Source organism: Bombus impatiens, unplaced genomic scaffold (genome assembly GCF_000188095.3).
Source record: "Bombus impatiens unplaced genomic scaffold, BIMP_2.2 scf_0474, whole genome shotgun sequence".
Lineage (NCBI taxonomy): Eukaryota > Metazoa > Arthropoda > Insecta > Hymenoptera > Apidae > Bombus > Bombus impatiens.
Window position 1 is genome coordinate 152,115 of NT_176893.1, and position 25,393 is coordinate 177,507.

Genomic DNA, 25,393 nt, shown 5'->3' on the forward strand with positions numbered 1-25,393 from the left:
ACTACAATTATTATTATTATTGCTATTAGAATATTAAATTTATACATGTTACAACCTGGAAAATATTCAATTTCCTACTAAATGACACTTGTTAATGTCATTTACATGGAAAAATTTGTCTGTCATTTATCTTGTGTCACAAACTTTGATGTGTGTAGTAGATAAGTACGACATGCATTATGAATAAAACAAAAGAATTTGTCGCACCTGAGATTTTTGAGTAATAGTTAAAGCGAAATCTTCGTCGGGTGCGGTATCCTCAGGGATCATATTGGCATCCCCAGGTACAGTACTGTATCGAATGGTATCGTTAATCGCTTTGGCTGGACCTCCTATGCAACCTGAGCAATTACCGCCTCTAGTAATTTCACGTTTTCCTGAAAAAAAGAAAGAAAGGCAAACAAAGAAGTTAAGTGTTAATCTTATTCTAGAAAAATCTTATGATATTCTGTTATAATTATAACTGCTTAACGCTAATCGATTAACTTAAGTCATGTATGTATGTTCAATATAAGTACGATGTATTTATAAAATAAAGCGAAAAGAAATGATTAAGATTAATTAATTAATATTCTTATCTAACAATGAGCTATTCGTTGTTGAAGAAAATAAATGAAATACATCAATTCATAAGTAATTATTTTATTCATAGTTACATATAAATATAATTAATAATGTAATAAATACAATAAGTATAAGAAAGAAGTAGTACTTTCTACAAGTTATTAAATACTAGATATTAAATTACATATCAAAAGGTATTTTTTTAATTACTAAAGTTAAGCAAAATTATTGAGTTGCTCGGAAAGTTCGTGCCGATTTTTGGTAGGTGACATTAAGGCAGATCTGAACATATCAGAATGATTGAAAACAAATTACATGTATACATATTCCAAAAGGTGATATTTTAGGCAAGCTTAGAAAAAAGTTTGATTAGGATACATTAATTTTTGTTAATTTTATACGCTCTTAAATATGGGAGGAAACAAAGTGCGTCATAGGCATTTGATACTTTTCTTCTACCGGAAAGGCAAAAACGTCACACAAGCAGCAAACAAGATGCGTTGTTTATGATGACGGTGCTATAACTGAAAGAACTGCGCGGAAGTGGTTTGGTAAGTTTAAAGCTGGTGATTTCAATCTTGAAGATCAAGGACACCCTCCACCATTGATGAAGATCAGATCAAAACATTGATCGAGAATAACCCACGCTATACGATACATGAATTAGCGGAAACGTTAAAAATATCAAAATCCACCACCCACGAGCATTTTGTGAAGCTTGATGTATGGCTTCCCAACGATTACGGAAAAACACCTGATGCATTTCCATTTGTGACTCACTCTATAAACGCAACAAGGAGACCTCATTTTTTAACTAAATAGTGATGGATGATAAAACATGGATTATTTGTAATAATATTAAGCGGAAAAGTTCTTGGGGAGAGCTGAATGAATCCCCTTTGGCCACCTCAAAAACCAGTCTTTATCCGAAGAAAGTCATGCTCTGTGTCTGATGAGATTGGAAAGGAATCCTGTATTACGTGCTTCTACCAAACAACCAAACGATAAATTTGGAAAAATATTGCTCGCAATTAGACGAATTAAAGACGGCAATTGAACAAAAATGTCCAGAACTAGCGAATCAGACGGACGTCGTGTTTCTTCAGGACAATGCGCAGCTTCATGTATCTTTGATTACTCTACAAAAACTGTTGAAGCTTGGTTGAGATGTGTTATCCCACCCACTGTATTCGCCAGACATTGTGCCCTCAGATTTGTATCTATTTAGATCATTACAAAATTCTCTTAATCGCAGAAACTTTAACTCTTTGGTTGACATAAAAAATCATATTGAAAAGTTTTTCACCGAAAAATCTGAAAGGCTCTAGAAGGAATGGAATATTCAAACTACGTGAAAGATGGAGAAAGGCTGTGGAACAAAATGTATATAATTATATAATACTATATAATTCAATAAATGTATATCGAAATATAAATGTGGTGCGTTTGAATTTTCTTTAAAAATCGGAACGAACTTTCCCAAATATGTAGATAAGTTGATGCGATTGAATCCAAAAAGATGCAACATATTATACTATAACATTATGGATATGCATGGAAGTTAATTTTTTAAAGTACGATCCATACAACACATTTTCACATAAAATGCCTTAGTCGACTCGGTTCTTTTTGACCGCACGGTTAATGACTATGTTCTCATACGATGTTGAGATTCTTTCGTGCCTAATGTTTTCCCAACTATTATGCATATCAATTACAATCCTACTGAAAGTACAAGGATGGACGTCGTTTGGACGCAATTAATGATACCGCAATCTACATGTACGATGAATTCAGGACGCTCTTCGAGAAATGTCGCGTTTACTTGATTCATTTGTTAAGTTGTCTACCTCGATTTATGTTCGTCCCCTGTAAACGTCGCGTGAATCCTGAACGCGATTTCGAGATTGAAACCGATAAACAAGATATCTGCGATCTTACATCCCTTTTTTATTGTTTGTATTTCAATGAAAAAAATATCATATTTTTCTTTTTGAATAGAAAAGATTAATTATGTTAGTGCGTGGTACAATTTACTGATTGAATTCATTAACATTTATTCGTTTTCTACTTGCATATCAACAAACTAAATCTATAAATCTAAATATGGTGATATTTTATTATTTTTGACCAGTTACGAAGTAAATTTGTCTAATTCGTTAATTATTAAATTTCCAAGGCATTATATTTCATTTGAATTGTATAAAACACTCATAAACGGCATTCGTTTATACACTCTGCTTATAAAAGCAAGAAAATTATAAGAATAAAAGAAAGAAAATTTTCATTAATTTTAAATACAAATAAATCCTTCTTGTATACATACATGTATGAATTTATAATTATTACGAGCATTTGGAAAATTATATATTTAGTAATCATGATTAAAATGGTTATGATAAAAATGATTGTCATATGTATGTGCTTTTTAACATTTGATATTAAAAAGATAAAAGTGATTATATGAAATATTCATAGAATATTTTTCATATTTTTCAATGTTATTGGAGTCTACGAGTTGGTACAAGTGTGATAATTTTTAATTGAAAGAACAGTGTACTTTTTTTACTACTAGATATGTACATATATAGTTTTTGTTTTTTTAATGGACGGCAATATGTATTACCCTACACATATTACGTACGATCTTAGATTCGTTTACAGATTTCTGAACGATATGATTTTACGACTAAAAAGTGAAACGTCAGTACGTATACACTCCCTGATATACTTAAGGCTACAAGCAGGAACAATCGAGGACAAGACCTTGGCATTACAAATGCCCCTTGCATAGAAATTGATACCACAACCTTTCCAAGCGTTAACATACTTTCTAGTACTCGTGTTACAGAACTGTGAATCCATACTTTTTAAAGCCAAAAAGCCAATTCTTTTCAAGTGCGAACAGATAAAAAAAAAAAAAAAATAAAACGAATAGAAATTAATATAAAATTCAATCATTTATTACAATTATTTAAATATCAGGTATAGAAAAGAATGTACTGTTTTTATAACGTATCTCCATATCTACAAACAATTTCAATCTTTCGGATATCCTTCATTGATATCAACCTGATGTTTCTTCTTTATTTTTCAACCATATTGATATCCAGTAATTATTGCTGGATTTCGAATTCTAAAAAACGTAGCGATTTTTAGGCACATGGCTCATTTTTGAAAGAAAAATCTTCTTTGCAGTGTCCCCTAATATTATTTTCTACATACGATACATTCACAATGTGAGTTTACAGAGTTCACCGGAAACAACTTTTGTCTGCTATGTTAAAACGCGAAAGAAGTGCTGTGTTGAAAATGCATTTTTTCAACCGCTATATTCAATCCTTTGCATGATCATTTTCTGAGCTGTGCATTATTTCGAAAATACAATAATAAAGGGCACAACATTTTTTAAATGATAGGTATGTAACGCTAAGGGGCGTTAAGATATCTTACTCTATTAACCGCTTCGCTACCACGAACAAGATACCTCACGACACAATATTGTTCGTACAGTGATCACAGACGAGTTATCCCGCGTGTTTGTTTATTAGAAGCTGTAATTACAGAAAAGCAGACTCGCGGCATATCGTAATGCGGTAATCTCGTAATGCCGTTATACGAACGGTATTGCGTTGCAGGATAACTCGTCCGTGACCATCGTACGAATAATATTGTATCGCGATATATCTCGTATACGCTTGCGAAGCGATTAAAGTACCATGTACTGATTATTATCGTAAGACCAAAAGTAGACAGTTTTCGGTGTATTTGAAATATATTTATGTATGTACGTCAAAATATTCAAACCTGCTCGAACTGCAATTAACATTCGTTGGGCCACACTTACAGAAAGTGTATGTCTTGAATACAAAAGGCAATGCTTTAATTAAGAATCACCGCACTATCCGCACTGATCGTAGAATACTAATATCGCGTGATTATAAGACCTTCTTTCAAACTTTACTTGGATATTTCGGTTCATATTGATCAAATAATGTAGATCATGCGCTTTCTACCTTTGATAGAATGGTATCATACTAAGCTTGTATTTATTTATTCTTTCTTATTTTTGTTCAAGATACATTCTTTCAGCGTGTAATGCAAGTTAACGATGCGTTACATGAGTGTGAAATAGCATATTTCCTCTTTGAGTATGTATGTATATACACCAAACTTTAACTTGTTTGATATTTTGTACTGTGTGGGTGGTTATAATTTGTACCAATTATAAATTGGTAATTATAAAATTATAAATTGGTACAAATTATAATTGGAAAAATTGGAAATCGAAATGAATGAATATGTTACAATCATGCCCATACCATAGAAAAATACACACTAAAAATTGTTACAATTTAGTTTCGATACATCCTTTGATCGTGAGAAAATCGTTATTGAGTATCTATGTATCAAGAGAAAGGAAGGAAAGAAAGGAAAGAAAGGAAAGGAAACAATCGACGACTAAGAGAAGTCTAGTAAAGAAAAACGTAGTCCTAGAAGCTAGTATTTCTGTTGTAGTAATTACGGTGCTATTGTTCTAAATGAGTGTTCACCTGATGCTCGGACCGAAGTATCATACCTTTTTTCAAGGATGTTCCTCGTGTCAGGTGCCTCGTCATAAAGCTGGAAAGTAGCTGCATACTTGTTTTTCGAACGACTTCTTGATTTTCACCGTGATACTCTCACCGTGGCGTCCTATTCCGTCGTCACTTTTATTCTAATAAAATCATCGATTAAAGACCTCGAACAGAAACATTAGCCAACCAAGAATGTTTTGACAAATCGTACACAAAACGACTATAGATTTAACGATCTTTAAATAGAAATACGGGCATTGGAAACCTCGCCTTGCTCGGCTCTTTTTAATGAATCATCGTTCTAAGGATAAATATTTGATAGCGGTATTCTTACGATGCTGTTAATTTGAATCTATGTACGTGTTCACTCGGGAATTTTCGTATGATACGTATGATACTATAAGCAAGGAAAGAGTCGTGCCTCGAAGTAATTCGAAAGAAGAAAATAAAACACTTACGATTGATGGAGTTCGTGATATAATATAACTGCTCTTTGATAAGCTGTACAAAATTTTCTTTCGACACGAGGTAAGTACGTTACTAAAATTTTTCAATATCGTTCTGTGACGCTTTCTTCTCTAATATTAAGCTGAAGATTATATTTTGAAAAATTTATTCAATTTTCACATAGTGTTTTTCACTGTATTTTCGTCTTCAAGTCTTTATCGTCGTTTGAATTGTTTCTGAACGTTATCTGAATAATTTAAAAATTCTGCAATTGCATTAGAGAGAATGAAAGAAATTTCTTCACGAAAAGTTTACAAATTTTTTCAAGTAAGATTTCTTCCTCTAGAGTTTAGAGTGTAGACTAGAGAAACGAATAATTGCACAACGATTTTCGATTCTGATTTGGATTATCTTGAATGATTTCATAAGCTAAAATATATTAATAAAATATATTTTATTAAATTCCTCAAACTTTAACATTTTTAATCGAAATTCAAAGAAAAATTTACTTTTGTGTAAACGCACCGATTCATTATATATAAAACTCGATTCTTCTCTTTGTTACTTCAAATAGAACTAGGTATTTGGAGGTAAACAATGTTTCTGTTAAATCAGTAAATAATCTTAATGGAAAATCCGTTTTCCATTTCTCACGGCACCATAATAATTGAAATCGATGGATGACGGAGATTCATATTCGTATTTTCCATTGTTAGTGGAAGAACGCGGATCCTTTCCTACCGGCACACGGACTCGTACTGGATACGAACAAATTGTTAGTACGCCAAGGACGCCACCGGCCATCTGTTTTCTCGAAAAGAACTGGTTATATTCGCGCTTGCGCCACCCTTATCACGAGTCACGAACACAAATATGTTTCTGCGATTGATTAGAATTGTATTGCTCTAAAAACTGGAGGATTGATTAATCAAGGATCGGTGTACATTATATACATATAGTATGTTTTTATGCTACATGTATTCATGTATACGAAATCTTGTTATCTGTTAAAGAAAATTTATTATTTTTCGTTAGAAAGATTTCCTTTCTTCTTTATTTCATATTTATATGATAATCCATAATTCATTTTCTTTTCCTTTCATTAAATTTTAAGGCAATAAAAATTTATCCATTTACAATGATTAAATTCGTTTTAATAAATATATAGCAATTTCCATGAAATGTAGGTAATAGAAGTGAACTATTTATTAAATTTATTACATCTCTGTATACTCCAAGTTTGTTTAACTTTTTCCGATACGAATTATATTTTAGTATTTTATGTAATATACAGGGTGGTTGGTAACTGATGGTACAAGCGGAAAAGGGGTGATTCTACACGAAAAAAGAAGTCGAAAATATAGAATAAAAATTTTTCGTTCGAGACTTTGTTTTCGAGAAAATCGACTTTGAATTTTCGCTCGGTACGCGTGCGGTACGTTATAACGGATCTCACTGTAGATCGTTGTCTCGATGGAAAAATTAAAAAAAAAAAATTGTTATTCTATATTTTCGACTTCTTTTTTAGCGTAGAATTACCCCCTTTCCGCTTGTACTACCAGTTACCAACCACCCTGTATAGTATTTTATCTTGCAAACTAATAACAAATTATCTAAATTTAAAACATATTTACTACGAAGAATGACGATGTTAGATCAATGATTAATATCATGTGCACGTAAGCGCAATGTAAGAGTATATTATCACCATGCTGGCCCCTGAAATCTATGATGCTAATGGCGTTTGTAAATAGGGACCGTTGCTTAACGGCATTGTGCGTGCAACATGTCGACAAGTAAAATTTCCACGCCAGAAAACATTTTCATCCGGCGCTATTAAAAACCTTTATAACAGGTAATAGTAATGGTAACGGTTCCATAACAACAACAACAACAACAACAACAATAATAATAGTAATAGGATATGATTATAGGTATAGATAATAATGATTTATATTTTGTGTATAGTGCGTATAATGTCATTCGGTGTTTCCTGTCATTAGTAGATTTATCAGGAGTTTCTTCGATTTCTTAAGTCATCTAGGAACTGGAGCGAACACTTCGCTAAATATGTACCTACATGTTGTCCGATTGTTATATTGTGAAGCGACTAAGATAAAATAGTAATTATATCGACAACATCATGGTACGTATCCAGATGAATGTTTGCAAATAAAGTTCAATAAATCGAAGGAAGAATGATCCGATGGTATATTAATTTTTCCAAAACTAAAGGCTATTCGTTCGTAAGAATATGTATTACGGCTTAACATTAAGCTTAACGTTATAAATCATTAAGATCTTTTGTAAAAGATATCCTGAAATGACTAATGATAGTAATGTAGTACTCGTCAGATTGTGGGATTGCTTTCAAACTACCAGCTCTCGTCGTCGACCTCTCTTTCCTTTTCTTTCTCTTTTATTTGTTTCTTGACCAACATCTGTCTTACGCGCCATACCTTACTATACCGCATTACATTGCCACAACCCGTACATAACGTACCGATCCAACGACTCCGCGTTTATGGTGCAATGTGCTCACCGTCTACCTCGAGAATTTCAGAGAATTTCTTGAAAAAAAAAGCATCTCAGGGACGCATCTCAGGTCACGCGTCGCCCTGTGTCGATTATGTGCGCAAATTGATAGCTTTTCATTATGGAATTTATTTGAAATAACATATGAGCCTATAGCTTGAAAAATATCGACATCTTCAAAACACATATTTTTTCGATAATATAAAAGTTATAATAACCGTGTATATGTAATGCTTTCATTTCCTATTTATTTGTAATTAAATTCGAAATATAATATGCAATGAATATTGTTTTGGGTTTGGGAAGTGGATAATTGATTTCTTTATAAATGAAGAAAATATGTAGTAACAAAACATGTATATCATCTCGTTAGCTCACTGCATCTTGTTAAATTCATGATAAATAAAGATGATATCTACATACGTATCATACAAGAAGTAAAAGTAAATAGACGTGAGAGCCACTTCCTTCAAAAATGATATAATCGATTAACAGTTTCGTTACAACTGACATATATGTTATGTCATATGATTTGTTCTAATAATGCTACCGATGCATTTGTTTCGTTTCGTTATTTGTTTCAATAATGCGTCGCATCTATTGCGTTTTTATTTTCATCAAATATTTATTATTATTGCGTCGCCACGCTTACAAGCAAAATGTTATTTCTCGTCGATTTACTATTGATTCGCCAATAGAATGGCTGATAAAGAAATTAGGTGTCCAAAAGAGTTTAAGGAGTCTCTTATACATTTCTAAGAAGAGTTAGAAATGATGCTTTGGACGATAATTCAGAAGATACGCCACTTATACGTAGCGATTCTGACAGTTCGTTGTCAGATAGCACCGATGTATGTACAGTTGAAGATATGGTAATTGATGATATATATATCATTATTCTCAATACCAATTGTTCCAATACCAACTTTATCTGATATTCCAGTATATTGGGATGGTAATGGGGATTCAATTTTCAATGAAGAATTCAATTTACAAACTAAAGCAAACTCTTAATCGATAGTAATTTTCTTGATATATGTGTCATATGAGTTGATGGTTGACAGCCGAAAATTTCAATGTGCAACTTAATGAACTATTTCTAACGAAAGGGCAACAATTCATAACATTTTCCAACTGGAAAGTCATCCCTAAAGAGAGACTTTACCGAAACAATGTAGATATTATTCGTTAGATAACAAACGAAGAGGCAACATCAAACCAATAAAAAAATTGTCAAGCAAACTTCTGTTTTGGAAATTGTTTCAAAAAATTTCATTTCGATATGCGATGATTTCAAAATTTATGTATTTGCTATTAACATATTATGAAACATAATTTGCATTGCTTGATATTTCGCAGCTTTCTTTTCATTTATATATACATATAATAATTATATATATTAAATATATAACATATAACATGGCGGTACAAGCGAAAAGGGGGTGATTCTACGCGAAAAAAGAAGTCGAAAATATAGAATAAAAATTTTTTCTTTTTTAATTTTTTTTTTTAATTTTTCCATCGAGACAACGATCTACAGTGAGATCCGTTATAACGAGACGTGATAAAATGCACGCGTACCGACCGAAAATTCAAATTCGATTTTCTCGAAAACAAAGCCTCGAACGAAAAATTTTTATTCTATATTTTCGACTTCTTTTTTCGCGTAGAATCACCCCCTTTTCGCTTGTACCGCCATGTTATATGTTATATATTTAATATATATAATTATTATATGTATATATAAATGAAAAGAAAGCTGCGAAATATCAAGCAATGCAAATTATGTTTCATAATATGTTAATAGCAAATACATAAATTTTGAAATCATCGCATATCGAAATGAAATTTTTTGAAACAATTTCCAAAACAGAAGTTTGCTTGACAATTTTTTTATTGGTTTGATGTTGCCTCTTCGTTTGTTATCTAACGAATAATATCTACATTGTTTCGGTAAAGTCTCTCTTTAGGGATGACTTTCCAGTTGGAAAATGTTATGAATTGTTGCCCTTTCGTTAGAAATAGTTCATTAAGTTGCACATTGAAATTTTCGGCTGTCAACCATCAACTCATATGACACATATATCAAGAAAATTACTATCGATTAAGAGTTTGCTTTAGTTTGTAAATTGAATTCTTCATTGAAAATTGAATCCCCATTACCATCCCAATATACTGGAATATCAGATAAAGTTGGTATTGGAACAATTGGTATTGAGAATAATGATATATATATCATCAATTACCATATCTTCAACTGTACATACATCGGTGCTATCTGACAACGAACTGTCAGAATCGCTACGTATAAGTGGCGTATCTTCTGAATTATCGTCCAAAGCATCATTTCTAACTCTTCTTAGAAATGTATAAGAGACTCCTTAAACTCTTTTGGACACCTAATTTCTTTATCAGCCATTCTATTGGCGAATCAATAGTAAATCGACGAGAAATAACATTTTGCTTGTAAGCGTGGCGACGCAATAATAATAAATATTTGATGAAAATAAAAACGCAATAGATGCGACGCATTATTTAATTTTATATATACATATATATACACATCTATGCATACATAAAAAATGACAATAAAATCAATTAAATATTTAATTGTCTTCACGAACTGGTTGTACATATATTAGGTACTATTAAGTAGTTGAAACGCATGCGTCACCAACACTGCGTGAAAAAGGTACATATATACACGCGTATGTATCGTGCATTTGACAGTACTGCTGTCGCACCATATATTGTACATTTAGACGGAAAACATCAGGCAGAAAGATGAAGCAACGACCAGTAGTGTTAAATTAAACATTATCATATTAAAGAGTAACATTACTGTGTTTTCTGACAAAAGATATTTTATTATCAGCAAAAGTGTTGAACAACTTTGATTTATATCAGCTATAGAGAAACAATAAAATATGTGTATATATCTGTATATATCTGCTGTAATTGGACGTTTACACGAAATAACATAATAAATATTAAATATAAATGATCGATATTTAATAATGTGAAATCATTGAATTTTCTCGTAATGGATTTTATTAAATTTACTTCTAAAGTAAATGTATTTTTTTCCTCTGGCATATTTCTACGTATACCTTAGAAGACAACACCTTTCACAGAGTTGGTGAAGTTCTTTCTGAAACCTGTTCTTGTTTTGTCGAAGGAATTGACACTCTGACTAGCTTCCTATTCTGAACTTATTTACATATTTATACTGACATACCAGCGTATACATTGTGAGAGATGTACACTAGTTTACTTTCCACAATTAATATTAACAGACTTCGTTTCTACAATTATCTGCCAACTATCTGTTTGCTCTCTTATTTCTAAACTACTGGACCGAACAAAATAGCATACTATTAAATTAATTAATGAAACTTGCGTTAATTAATTGTTTAAGAAAGATATTTGTTTTTTTTAAAGGTGAATAACATTTAAGCTGTTCAAGGCAGTAAAGAAACGAAAAATATAACCTATAAATAGAATACCAATAGAATTAATCGTAAGTTAATCGACATAAGAATTTTCTACTAGCAACATTCTAGCAACGTTTATACCAAGTTCAGTGTCTTTCATTTCTTTCTCTTTTCATAAAACTAATAACTACACCAGCTTTCCTTACGCGGGACAGCGTGAAAAATATTGTAGCTATCATCGAAGAGAATTATTTCCGTTAGACTAGTTTTACGGATTATGTTTATACGAGTCAAGCGACCACATCAAGCTTTTCCAGCATAGGGAAATGCGACAATTCATTATGAGCCAATTCACGTAGTAATAACACGTGCGCTGGAAAGTAATATGTACAATTCTAGCCGCGTATCGTTTGGTGGTATGTCAATTGTATGTACTTACGTACGTTATTTACATACAAATGTACATACGTATGAGACCAGCAATTTCGACGATTCAACGCGTGTGATAGCATTTTACCCATTAACGAACGTCTTACTTTTTCGTGAATAATATACTGACCTTGATAGCTGGTATATGTACATATGCATAATATAAGAATCCTTTCACACTTTCACGAATGACATACATAACTACATATGCATGTATATCGTTTTCCTGGTCCTGCGAGCGAAAGCGTGTTTTCCATAACTTCCATGCGGTATAATTAGAATTTCGTGAGTTGTAATTAGAATGATACGATAACATACATACCCTATGTCAAAATTATCTATCTTATCGCGTAGAGAAATTGTTGCTCCGTTTGCGTACGTTTCCACATTTCTATCCTCAAACCGATCTCACTGATCATACACTATTCGACGACAACAAGCAAGGAGCTGGAAGACAGACTTTCTTGCGTGAAAATGACCACGCATAACCGGTCGACGCATCCGTCCTCGTTCACGAGTATAGAAACACTGACCTGCCGTCACGAGAGGAGAGCAAACCAGGTAAGAGGTAACAGAACCTCTCCCTACTATTTCCGTCCTGTCCTCTCTTTCTGCTTCACTCGCTCTCCGTCCTTCTTTTCCACCTTTTTCCTTTCTTCCCTCCTTAATCTTCTCTATTCTTTCTCCTCGCCTTTCCTATCTTATTTTTCTTTCTTACACCTGTGTTTCATACTTCCTCTGACTTTCCCTGTCTCTCTTCTGCATCTCCTGTCTTTCTTTCTTCACAAAATTGTTGGGTCTATCTTTTTCCTATTTCCACTGCTTTGATAGCAGTCTTTTCTATCGCTTCGTTCCCTCCTTTCCTTTCTTCCTTTTTCCCTTCTTTATCTCTTTTTTGCAAGAAATCAGGTATATTGCGAAAATAGAATATATTAAATCTCATTCTATCTATGCACTAATCACTATTCCATTTTATTTTTTTTTTTTTTTTTGGTGTACCTTTCTCTGACACTGACTAATCGATTTATAGCAATTAATAGTTTCTAGGTTTCTAAATTAAAATAAGATATTATTGTAATTTATAAATGTTGTAATATACAGATATGCTCCATTCTGCTGTATATTGTAATTATATTTTATTTATATAATTATATTTTTGCTATATTTAAACGATATTTTAATTATGTATAGGTAAGTCTAAAGTATACATAGTTTACGTTTTGCGAGCATTCTTTATACGCACGCTTTAGAAAGATGAATGAAATAATATGTACATATGTCTGAATGAGAAATGAGTAACATCCACTTCGATTAGGATCTCTACGAGTAGATATATTCGATCGATATAATAAAATATTTTAATTTGCGAAATAACAATGTTGTAAATCTTTTGGTCAATTTTTGCATTCCTTGTATGGAAGAAATTGAAAAGCTCATGTTTTAGAGTAAAACTGAAAATGTTGTCGTACACAAATATATACAAACATACACGCCTAAAGCTAAGCCTAATTCGAAATAACTGGTTTTTTGATAAAACGCCCTCTTTACATATGAATAGAAAAAAAGATCAACAAACACCAGATACAATCGTTTAAACTACTATTTAAATACATACTGAATAACCATATAAAAAATATTTTTGAGGAAAATCATTAAAATATGATCTCATTTTATAATTTTTAAATTATGTTTTTTTATCTCCATAATTACCGCTAACGTAAAGCCACCCTGCAGCGTCGGAATTATATTTTCCAATATAAATATCAATTTTAAACAAATTACATATAATTTGTTCTTTATTAGTTCCATTTCGCTAATCCCAAACAAATGAGATTAATCATCTTCAGAAATACATAACATACATATTATAAGTCCTTATTTTTCCACCATGTATTTATATCGTATTTTTTTGTAGGCATATATTAATGTGTCTGATTGTTCATATATGTATTGGAATAGGAAGATCGATATTTCGTCGAAGCGAATAGGTCCTTACCTGCTGCCTACGCGTCCTGGTAACTTTACATCACTGTAACACCGGTATATCTAGCAGCTAGCAGACAGTGGCGTGCGTATCACCAAGTTCACCGTCTTTTCTTGTAACGTAACCCTGCGTAGGGTGTATTGCTCTCGCGTGCAGAAAATGTATTGTTACGGTCGTCAGCTGCTCTTTCGCTTCAAACGAGTACACTCTTTCTCTAGGTGGGGATATGCATCAGGGTCCCAGTGTACGACATACAGAGGGGAATGACTAGAAAACAGGGAGAGGGATTTGTTTCCTATTGTTCACACTGCATATGCATGCAATCTTTGCTCAACGATTGTCACTGTAAATTGGATATTTGTCGCCTATGGAACTTTTCTAAGGTTAACGTTTCCTTTTTCCCTGTTTTTTTTTTTTATAAATCTCAGTGACTCGTATCCTGTATATAAGTACATGGTTTGAGCGTACTTCGTACGTTTCTTCATTCGTTCCTTTTCTCCTACTAGTTAATTATTATCATTTTATTTCAATATCATTCATTTTGTTATAATAATGTTATAATGATATTATATAAAATTTTTAAACTGGTAAATTTTATTCTTATTACTTGTAAATGTAATCATGATTCGCTTCTGTCTCCTGTTACAAGAGAGATATAGATACACGAATATTATTATTGATAGTTGTATAAAAGTTATATGAGTCATTAATGTGAAATGTAGCCCCGCGGAGGTGAAATTTAGCTTCGCGGAAGCCAAATTGTTTATTATTAATAACACAAATTAAAATATATTTTTTGACATTCGATATTATGTATATACAATATATAATATAATATAACGTCATATATACAGGATGGTTGGTAACTGGTGGTACAAGCGGAAAGGGGGTGATTCTACGCGAAAAAAAAAGTCGAAAATATAGAATAAAAATTTTTTTTTTTTTAATTTTTCCATCGAGGCAACAGATCTACAACAGAGATCCGTTATAACGTACCGCACGTGTACCGAGCGAAAATTCAAAATCGATTTTCTCGAAAACAAAGCCTCGAACGAAAAATTTTTATTCTATATTTTCCACTCCTTTTTTCGCGTAGAATCACCCCCTTTCCGCTTGTACCACCAGTTACCAACCATCCTGTATATATGACGTTATATTATATTATATATTGTATATACATAATATCGAATGTCAAAAAATATATTTTAATTTGTGTTATTAATAATAAACAATTTGGCTTCCGCGAAGCTAAATTTCACCTCCGCGGGGCTACATTTCACATTAATGACTCATATAATGATGATATACATATAATGGCATGTATCTTGTTATATATATATATATAACACATATGTATAAATGATAAGTTAAAGTGTTAAAGTGGAATCACTGACAATGATATAATTGCACGAAAAAAAATATTAGCTCAATAATTATATAGTTATTAACTTATTTTATACAACAAGAGATATATGTACATATCTTTATCTAAAATATACTCTGATTTGAACATTTAATCTGACCTTAGGTGACACTCTCAGAATTCAATCTAATTCAATAAATCTTTACATTTAGACACACATTTTGTAACATTATATTTCTTAATTTCATTTATTCTCTTATTTTTTATCAAACTGTTTCGTTTCATAATATATATTATATTTGTACATATACAAGAATATTTCATAAGTAAGATAAATGAAAAATCAATCATCTTACCTATTCATACTATAATATGATATAGTATAACTAAATAATACAACAAGGTAAATATAAAAGTTGTTTATCGTCAAAAAATCGAGATCTATATGTACATTGTCCTTTGTTTATGAATTTGCATTTCATTTATATTATTGTCTAATAGTCTAATATCTGAAAGATAAAATCTAAGTGCAAATGGAGATAAAATAAAAGAGAAATATTTTATTTATACAACTACAGGACTTTGTAACATTGACTAAAATGTCTCTAATAAAATATCGGTAAATTACTCATTGAGTTCTTAATTTGATGGACTATAGATGACGTGACCTGCTTGTATCTATCTTCATGCTATATAATTATACAAATCGATCCATTTGTTTACGGAGGTCGTTTGCTAGTCCATTGCGTTTTACCAGTATTTTTAGATTAAATAGTATTATGCTTTAAATCCTGTGTTTATGTGACTTTAGAAGGAAATAAAGCTGCAATGCCGGGGACTGAAGTTAGTATTTTTATGTATCACAGAAACATGCGTTTTAAATGAAGGATACTGAATTATTTTTTTGACAGTTCTGGCTGTCAAATCGTATTATTATCGTAATCGTATTATTCATTAGAAATTTGGGAAAAGAAATATAATAATGAATATAAATTAAATTTTGTCGATATTTTACTCTTTTATTTCTCGTATCGTATAACTTTTTCATGATTTAATATTCTTACTTTTAATAATATAATAATCCTTTATCTAGGACAATACAGCAGAACTCGGGGAAATAGAAAATGTTAGGGTTGTGGTCCGTGTTCGACCTTTAAATGGAAAGGAGTTGGACGGGCACTGTAAGAATATAGTACGCGTGGATACGATAAATAGTGAAATAACAGTTGAAAATCCTAATGCTGCGCAAGGAGAACCACCAAAAGTATTTTCCTTTGACGCTGTCTTTGATACTGATTCAACTCAAGTTGATATTTACAATGAAACTGCGAGACCTATTGTGGATAAAGTTCTTCAAGGATACAATGGAACTATATTTGCATATGGACAAACAGGCACTGGTAAAACATATACTATGTCAGGAGCAAAGACATCTCCACAACTTAGGGGAATCATTCCTAATACCTTTGCACATATTTTTGGATACATAGCTAAGGCTCATGACAACCAAAAGTAAGTATTTTTTATGGAAAAGGAAATAAATCAAAATTTCATTAGTATTCAATTTTATATTTAAGTATTTTGTGTGAATTAAACATATAAAGAAATAATGTTTGATTGATAGATTCCTTGTACGTGCAACATATTTAGAGATTTATAATGAAGAAGTTAGAGACTTACTTGGTAAAGATCAAAATACTAGACTAGAAGTAAAGGAAAGACCTGATATTGGAGTATTTGTAAAAGATCTCAGTGGCTATGTTGTCAATAATGCTGATGATTTAGATCGAATAATGTCTCTTGGTAATAAGAATCGTAAGTATCTTGTCAGGTACCTTTGTAGAATATATAATTGTACATATATAATTTTAAATATTAATATCTATGATAATGGAAACAGCCATGCTTCTAATGTTATAAGAAATTCTTATGAACAACCATATGATATATAATTCTTATATAATACATAGGTGTTGTTGGAGCTACAGCAATGAACGTATTGAGTTCGAGGTCTCATGTAATATTTACAATCACAGTTGAATCTAGTCAACTTGGAGAGGATGGCGAACAACATGTAAAAATGGGGAAGCTTCATTTAGTTGATTTAGCTGTATGAAATTCTTATTCTCATTATCTCACTGTACTCTAGTTTAATATATTTTCTAATTCATGCCATTGATATTCTCTAGGGTTCGGAAAGACAAAGCAAGACAAAAGCTTCTGGAGTTCGTTTAAGAGAAGCAACAAAAATTAATTTATCACTTTCGACACTAGGTAACGTAATATCTGCATTAGTTGATGGTCAGAGTTCACATGTGCCTTACAGAAATTCCAAACTCACGAGATTGTTACAAGATTCTTTGGGTGGTAACTCAAAAACTTTAATGGTAACATTATTCATTTTCTTTCCTTTCTACGTTTTCTTTCTCCATTATTCATGAAATAATTATTTCAATTTAGTGTGCAAATATAAGTCCAGCAGATATAAACTATGACGAAACTATCAGTACACTTCGTTATGCGAACCGCGCTAAGAATATTAAAAATAGAGCGAGAATTAATGAAGATCCAAAAGATGCTTTACTTCGGCAGTTTCAAGTTGAAATCGAACAATTACGTAAACAATTAGAAGAAAATGGTGCTGAAATGTCTGAATCTGAAGACGAATCTGAAGATTCTGAAGAAATAGGGGAGACTAGACATGAGAAGAAAGCTCGACGTAGAAGAAGTCAAATATTAACAATGGAAGAATTAGAAGATAGGGATATAGATTCCAATGAAAAAATTGACAAAGCTGAAAGAGAAGATAAAAGTCCCGATGACAAAGATGTTATCGAATTAAAAAGAACTCAGTAAGTTTTTAGAGAATTGGTTAAAGAATATCGCTGAAGAGTATATAAGATATTAATTATTCTAGGAGCGAGAAAGAAGCATTACGAGAGAAAATGCAGAATCTACAAAATAAGATTTTAGTCGGAGGTGAAAATTTGTTGGAAAAAGCAGAAGCTCAAGAACAGTTATTGGCTGCAGCTGCAATTGAACTTGAACAACGTAAAAGCAGAGAAGAACAGTTGAAAAAAGCTATTGAAGCAAAGGAAGCTGAACGTATTGATATAGAAGAGAAATATTCTTCCTTGCAAGAAGAAGCTGCAGGGAAAACTAAGAAATTAAGTCGCGTACATACAATGTTAATGTCTGTTAAAGCAGAGTTATCTGATTTACAGCAAGAACATCAAAGAGAGATGGAAGGGCTTTTGGAAGGAGTTAGAGGTATTGGGCGAGAATTACAACTTCAAGAGTTAATAGTAAATAGTTACATTCCTGTTGAATATCAGGTATCTATGGCAGTGTAATATTTTATTTAAAAAAATAAATATTTTCGCCAAAAGATCTATGTACCAATCCTATTTTAGACAACGATTGAAAGATATGTTCATTGGAATGAAGATATTGGGGAATGGCAATTAAAGTGTGTAGCATATACAGGTAACAATATGCGCAAAGCACAAATCACGCCACCATTAGGAACTAACAAGGATGTACGTATTAATATTTCAAAATTAACAATAAATCACATTTATGTAATAAATCATCATACTTACAATAATTTCTATTCCTAGCAAATTCAGCCTGATATGTCAAACATATATCTCTCTTACAATAACGGAATTGATAATACTTTCGTACAACCAAAAAAAATACGAAGCCGATCTGGAGTTCCAAGGCCAACTACAGCACATAGACGTACACCACACTAAAACTATGTTTAATCTATAAAATGATAAAAATATTTATATTTCACAAAGTATTCAATTCTATGATTTTTTAGAATTTTTTTAAAGCATTATTCTAATTTATTTTTGTTTATATAATATATACGAGAAAATGAGTATTTTCTGCAATTATACATTTATTTCTATTCTGAATTAGGTATGTTCACACTGATCTTAAGTACTGCATAGAAGCAAAGGGTATATACAGTATAATAGAACAATATCTAATTAACAAGACCGGTTTATTAGGAACTACAATTTCTGTGTTGTATGATCATACAATTTAAAATTAGATGCTATGCAAAGTACTTAATTTCTGCTAATTTACATAAATTGCAGAAGTTAGAATTAAGTTCGATAGAGTTATTATTATTTCAACTCGGATGATTTTCTTATATTGTACACACCATTAATACTTAAAGAAGAATTATAACAGTAAGATTTTATGTTTTATGTATTTAGATACATTTTTGTGCGATGTCTATGAAATATTAGATGACGAAATCTAAATCAATGAATCAACTTCCACAGAAATTACATTTTCATATTTAATAGCATGCTATACAAGTTACTATTAAATGGAGAATTGATATAAAGATTTTAGGGAAGAAAAAGTATGTGCTGTACCTGTGTAATAAGAAATAAGATCGTTTAGCTCGATATAGGAAATTAGAGTTAAATGTAACTGAAAACAATAGGAACGCAATCTTTATCAAAAACTTAGCAATCTTATGTCTTTTTTCATTGTCGTTTATGTATTATAATTTGATAAAGACCAGATTTTCTTTAGCTTAATAATAGTATTATAATAAGTATTTCTATATAACGCTAAATTTTGTCACTAAAACATGATAATTTAAAAAACGCAAAAGTAACTTGAATTTTGTTTAAAATTTAACGTGTACTAATGCTTGCTTAATCATTTATGTCAATAAACTTATAGAGAAAGCAAAGCACATCTCTATGGCAGAATAGGATTTTAACTGCATTTAAATTATTTTTTACTCTCTATTATCGAAAATATTTAAAAATTTTGTCTGTTTTAACTTTTTATTACGACATTAAGTACTGTGATAATAAAAATTCTTATTATTCTCAATTCCTTACCAATTACTTAAAGCAGTTAAGGATACTAGATGTTTGTAATTATTATTGTGTGTATATTATGCTTTTTTTGTATATAATTTACGAAATAAAAATAAATAATTATGTACTTATATAGTTTTCCGCATATTCGTTTTTTATTAAAGTTTCCCATCACAACATTAGTATAAAAATTTAGCTAATAGATTTTGTTTTTATCTCGGTATTCTTGAATCCATTTTTTAATAAAGAAGCGATGGTATTTCCGTGCTAAAACAACACTATATGGATCATTGGCATTACTGCTTCTTAAGTCAAGATGATGTGCACTTTCTGGTATTATTACTGCTACTGCTGAAGAAGATAAGTTCTGTAATACTCCACCACTAGACCATGGATCCATTAAACCATTACTAAATGAAACAAAATAATGAATTACATTATATTACACATTAGATTACATTATAAATGATAATTGTATTTCATGTGAAATATTAGTATATATATGTAGACTTGTATTATGCATATATTAATCTCACATTTGTTTCAATTGTTTCAAGTAAAACAAATTGATATTACTTGACGATATATATACCTGAAAACAATATTTGTTGCAGTAGACAGATCTTTACATCCATATTGTTCGCATACTAAGTTTGGCTGTGGTTTTACTGAATATTGTTTCATACAGTCATTGATATATCTATCCAAATTCCATGAACGAGGTTTAAACATATCATTTATTCCATCTGAACATATTGGCATTACCATTTCTGTACAGGCTTGGAAAGGCCATCCAACAGCACCTAATTGAGGCACAGAATCATTTAAATTTAAACACTTTGTTTCACTAGAATAATTGGTGAATATATTAATTGCTTTGTGTATTGCTATTAACAACTCTGTTCCTACGAGTGATTGATTTGTTAGATGTTTGCATACAGCCTGTAATAACAACAATATTTTGTAAATTATAAAATGTACATAAATGAAATAATTTTATTTAGAGATTAATTGAACAATAAACTAATTGTAAATTGAGATACTTACTTTAACGGGGTAAGCAGGTAATGGTGTCAAAAAGTTAGCTTCATATGGATAATTTACTACAGCAAGGTTTATATAAATATCTTCCAAATAAGACATTAGTTGTTGGACATCACTTGAATTTTTTAATGGTTGACATAATTTCCAACTATCTGCTAACCACTCTCTCCCTTTGTCTATTAGAAAAATAGAGAATAATTTTAAAAATATAAAAAGACAATATAAATAATAGGTTACCCTATTACCGCTTGATGTTATATTGATGATAGTATTCCATGATCTACGAATAAGTTTTGGACAGTTTGTATGAGCTGTTTTAAAATCTGAGGTAACTATGCGTACAAAAGCTTCACATTCCGTAACTCCACTAAACTGTAATATTGGAGCTGAAGATGCAATTGCTCTGTAATATTATATAATTTTTATTTATATTATATATCATTCTTATTGTATTTCTAGTTGGTACTGTTTCACTAACCCTTGTACAACATGAGGATATTTCATACGTATCCATGCACTAAGCATACCACCATATGAACCACCAAAAACTATAACAGGACTATACTTATATTCTGGTTTAGATTTCACATATTGAATCAAATCGACATAATCTGCAAGGGCTTGTCGAGATGTTAGATATCCTAAATGATTCAAATCCATGTAGGATTTATTGCCATAAGGCATAGATTCTCCATAGTAACGATGTTCAGCAAAAATTAATAAAGCTCCAAATTCTGGAGCTATGTCCCACATAAAACCCTGTAAAATATAAGAATTAAGTCGGAATTTTAAATTATGTTTAAATGAAATGTTAGTTAATTATCCTATAGGTTGTATACTTACAGTATTTTGAGCAAAATTTTCAATGTTACCTTCATTTCCAGTATAAAAGAAAATAGGTGCATCTTTTTTGATTTGCCAAGTATTATTTACAAGATATCGTAATTTAAATGTATCTGGCACTGAAAAGCTAAAGTGATCCACCTGTGATATATTTAAAATAATTTACTTTTTATACAAAAAAATATAAATAAGATTCATACACGTATGTAATGTATAGAACTTTAGTAATTTAATAAGTTTAGATCTCTGTATATTGAGAGATTTTCTCGTAAAGCATATGCAATAATCGGTAATTTATAAATGTAAGAATATATGTACATTAAATAGGCAAGAAAAGTAAACATATAAAAATACTTCGTAACAAATGTCACCGATAAAAGTTCTACATCAGTTTAATATCACATACTGGCATATCAATTGTTTTAATCTCATATTTGTATTTCCCGCTGTATAACTCATTTTGAGTGCGTAATTGATTTTGATAGTTTCCGTAAAATTTATTTAAAAGGATATATTGCATGGTAGGTTGCCATAATGCAATAAAAATGAATAGTAAAATATTGTACAGTCCCATCTCAATACACTATCAATGAATTCCAGATTCCAACTTTTAATTGACATTAATTGAATTAATTTATGATAAACTGACATCGGCAACAACTGTCTTCAGAGCATTTCCGTATCAGGCACCGATGTATACACAAACATATCTGTATACATATATACAGGGTTATCAACAGTCGTATATGTATTACAGTGTATTAACTTTGAACCCGTGCATGCAAAAACTTGGAAAATAATCACATGACCACACATAGGTTTAACACTACAATCAAAACATGGCATACGCCACCTAGAAGTTACCACTATAACTAGAGCTAATTATAAACGAGAACACAGAGGGAGTCTGGTGTCAGCGGCTACTACACGCATAGTGTTTATTTGAAAAATATTCATGTGTATTCGCATTTTTACAAAAAATACAACTTTTTCTTACTTCGATCGGCATTTTTCATTTTTAACGATTTGAACATTTTTTCTATGTTATAATTTAAAATTTGTGGGTTTTGTATAGTATCCGGACTGCAAAATATTGGGGACTAGAATGACAATCTTTAGAAACCTTTGAGATCTTTTTAAAAATTTGGTACTCTTAATCTACTGTATGACTTACTCTGTATGCATTTGAATTGTGAGTATTATTTGGATTATTTTAGTTTGGATTATTTTTTATTTTCCGGCCATCATTCCGTGAGGTGGCCGGTTAGACTGTGATTATACAAACAGCGGTAAACGGTAAAATTAACATTTGATGTATTGGCATTAGTTGTGCCATTGCTTGTTTTACTGCTTTGTATGATCACGGTCTTATACGGATTTGTAGAGTTAAGATTTTTGTCGGTCAAATATTCATAAGGCTGAATTTTCAAAACTGTTTATTATTGTTAAAAATAACGGCTTCAATAACCTAAAATACCCCTGAAAAGACATATTCAGATAACAAATTTTGCAATCCAGATACTATACTTTATCCAAATATATTAATGATCACTTTCTACGAACTGACCGCTATTATCTGATTTTGATCATTTTGCTATAAATACGTTGAGTGCAAAAATGAAAAACAAGGAAGAATGTGAGATACAGCTAAGACGCTTCATACAATTCATTTAAAACTTATTAGCATAGCTATATTTTAAAACATTTTCTGGAATATTTCGGAAACTAGTCGAAGTAGAGGAATGGTATTAATCCAGACGAATTTTTTCCCGCTGGGGATATAACAGATTTTTTAGAAGTCCATTTGTTCAAAGAATATATTTAATAATCGAACTGATGATAACACTTTGTTAACAAATTAAAATATGCACTTTATTCCGACAACTTTGTAGATATAAATAGTTACGCGTGGTGCGTGTAGATGTATTTTCAGCGAAGAGTAAATAGTAAGTTAAACTGATGACTGATTAATGATCGAAAAACCAGTCAAGAGATGGTAACTGACGTAGGTATGAAAAACCAGTCAAGATATTGACTGGTCAACAAATAAAAACCCAGTGAAGTTCGGTGACGATGCTGTCGCAGAGAAAAAATTTTGCTGGGTGTTGGTCGCCCCACCAAAGATCACTTGTGGGTGGAAATAACCGTTGAACATGGAAAAAATCCGGCCTTCCCATTTTTTATCTGATTGAACAATAACCCTAAGGAATGTCTCGACTTGAGGGATGTTTTGTAGCAATTAAAGGCCTTGACGGTAAAGTAAAATTGGTTAGTTTTATGACAGTTCCTTAGGATTATTGCGGTCCGACTAATTATATTTGCACAGCTAGTAGCCGCTTTGACCACAGGATGGATTCTGGTTTATGTAGAGAGTCACCGGAGGTAACAACCTAATACTTCTTCATTAATGTTTTATGTAAATATTTATCGATTTTTACGTAAAGTGTTTGTGTAGATTGTAGATTATACATCTAAACTGTAAATATGGATAAAATAGATCATTAATTTTTCACAAATTAACAAACATAATTATTACTGAAATTTGTTCATGCACGGTGTTTTCCAACAGGCAAATAAAAGTTTACAGGCTGATTTGCAGTATTATTCTGAATAGAAATCATCAAATAAGCATAGAAGCCCTACAAAAGTCTTTAAAAATAACCATATTAAAATTACCAAAAAGTACCATAAAACTTATAACTCCAGGTAGGTACAAAGAGTCTATTGTGCTGCTCTCTGTCGAAGATGCCTACATGGCTTAATTTGAATGCTTAATTATCAATCTAAATACCCTGAATATCTTTTACATTATGAGTTTATACTCTTTGAAACTTTTTGTAATTGCATTTGAAATGATTTTTAAAGGCTTTCATTAAATGTTTCGTTAAACTGGTTTAAGTTATTACAAAGTTTTTAAAATGCGTTTATATTTTTGTCTACCGTTATAATTTCATGTCATACTATTTAATGCATAAAATTAGGGATATTCGTTCTTTAATAAAATTTATCATCGACACATTGCTAAATAATCTTTTTATGGGTACAGAAAAAAGTATCGGTATATATATCGGAGATGGAAAGACAGCGGGATTTCCCGTCCGGAATGTTGGGACAAACCTCAATACACTAGTCCAGACTTTTACTATAGCCGCCCTTAAGAAATAAAAATAAGAAATAGTTTTAATGTTCCAATCTGACTTTATGACGATGGGTTTGGGCTCGAAGTGACATGGCAGGTCACCGGACGTAGCCACGGTCACGGGAGGGACGTGTACCTGACAGAGGTATGAAACGATTATATGGCTCTCCTTAAA

The 25,393-nt window shown here is 31.2% G+C and overlaps 3 protein-coding genes across 13 annotated transcripts in view; 1 reads left to right on the forward strand and 2 right to left on the reverse strand.

The window, feature by feature from the left end:
- The window catches only part of LOC100748051 (tricalbin-1), a 32,547-nt gene extending 18,416 nt beyond the window's left edge, over window positions 1-14,131 (reverse strand). For 2 of the 11 annotated variants that reach the window (XM_024368662.2, XM_024368658.2), the window contains exons 1-4: window positions 6,114-6,354; window positions 5,600-6,017; window positions 5,144-5,281; window positions 208-377 (exon numbers count right to left, since the gene is read on the reverse strand). In XM_024368662.2, coding sequence (XP_024224430.1) covers window positions 208-377; window positions 5,144-5,204 — 231 coding nt within the window. In that variant the 5' untranslated portion in view covers window positions 5,205-5,281; window positions 5,600-6,017; window positions 6,114-6,354. Of the gene's footprint in view, window positions 1-207; window positions 378-5,143; window positions 5,306-5,599; window positions 6,018-6,097; window positions 6,355-12,116; window positions 12,219-12,308; window positions 12,520-13,982 lie in introns of those variants that run through there. The other 9 variants (XM_003490745.4, XM_024368660.2, XM_024368659.2 and 6 more) reach the window with 9 other exon arrangements.
- A 1,885-nt stretch (window positions 14,132-16,016) lies between these two features.
- LOC100748293 (kinesin-like protein KIF3A) lies at window positions 16,017-20,089 on the forward strand. Its single transcript, XM_003490747.4, has 9 exons — window positions 16,017-16,176; window positions 16,427-16,845; window positions 16,958-17,148; window positions 17,304-17,443; window positions 17,523-17,720; window positions 17,794-18,185; window positions 18,251-18,668; window positions 18,747-18,872; window positions 18,954-20,089. Exons 1-9 carry the CDS (start codon window positions 16,162-16,164, stop codon window positions 19,089-19,091), a joined length of 2,037 nt encoding a protein of 678 aa, XP_003490795.1. The 5' UTR covers window positions 16,017-16,161; the 3' UTR covers window positions 19,092-20,089.
- Window positions 20,090-20,325: 236 nt separating this feature from the next.
- On the reverse strand, window positions 20,326-22,925 carry LOC100748772 (lysosomal Pro-X carboxypeptidase). Its single transcript, XM_003490751.3, has 7 exons — window positions 22,486-22,925; window positions 22,080-22,220; window positions 21,715-21,995; window positions 21,482-21,639; window positions 21,240-21,412; window positions 20,785-21,134; window positions 20,326-20,602 (listed from the first exon to the last, which is right to left on the reverse strand). The coding sequence occupies exons 1-7, from the start codon at window positions 22,651-22,653 to the stop codon at window positions 20,389-20,391; spliced, it is 1,485 nt and encodes a 494-aa protein (XP_003490799.1). The 5' UTR covers window positions 22,654-22,925; the 3' UTR covers window positions 20,326-20,388.
- Between the last annotated feature and the right edge of the window lie 2,468 nt (window positions 22,926-25,393).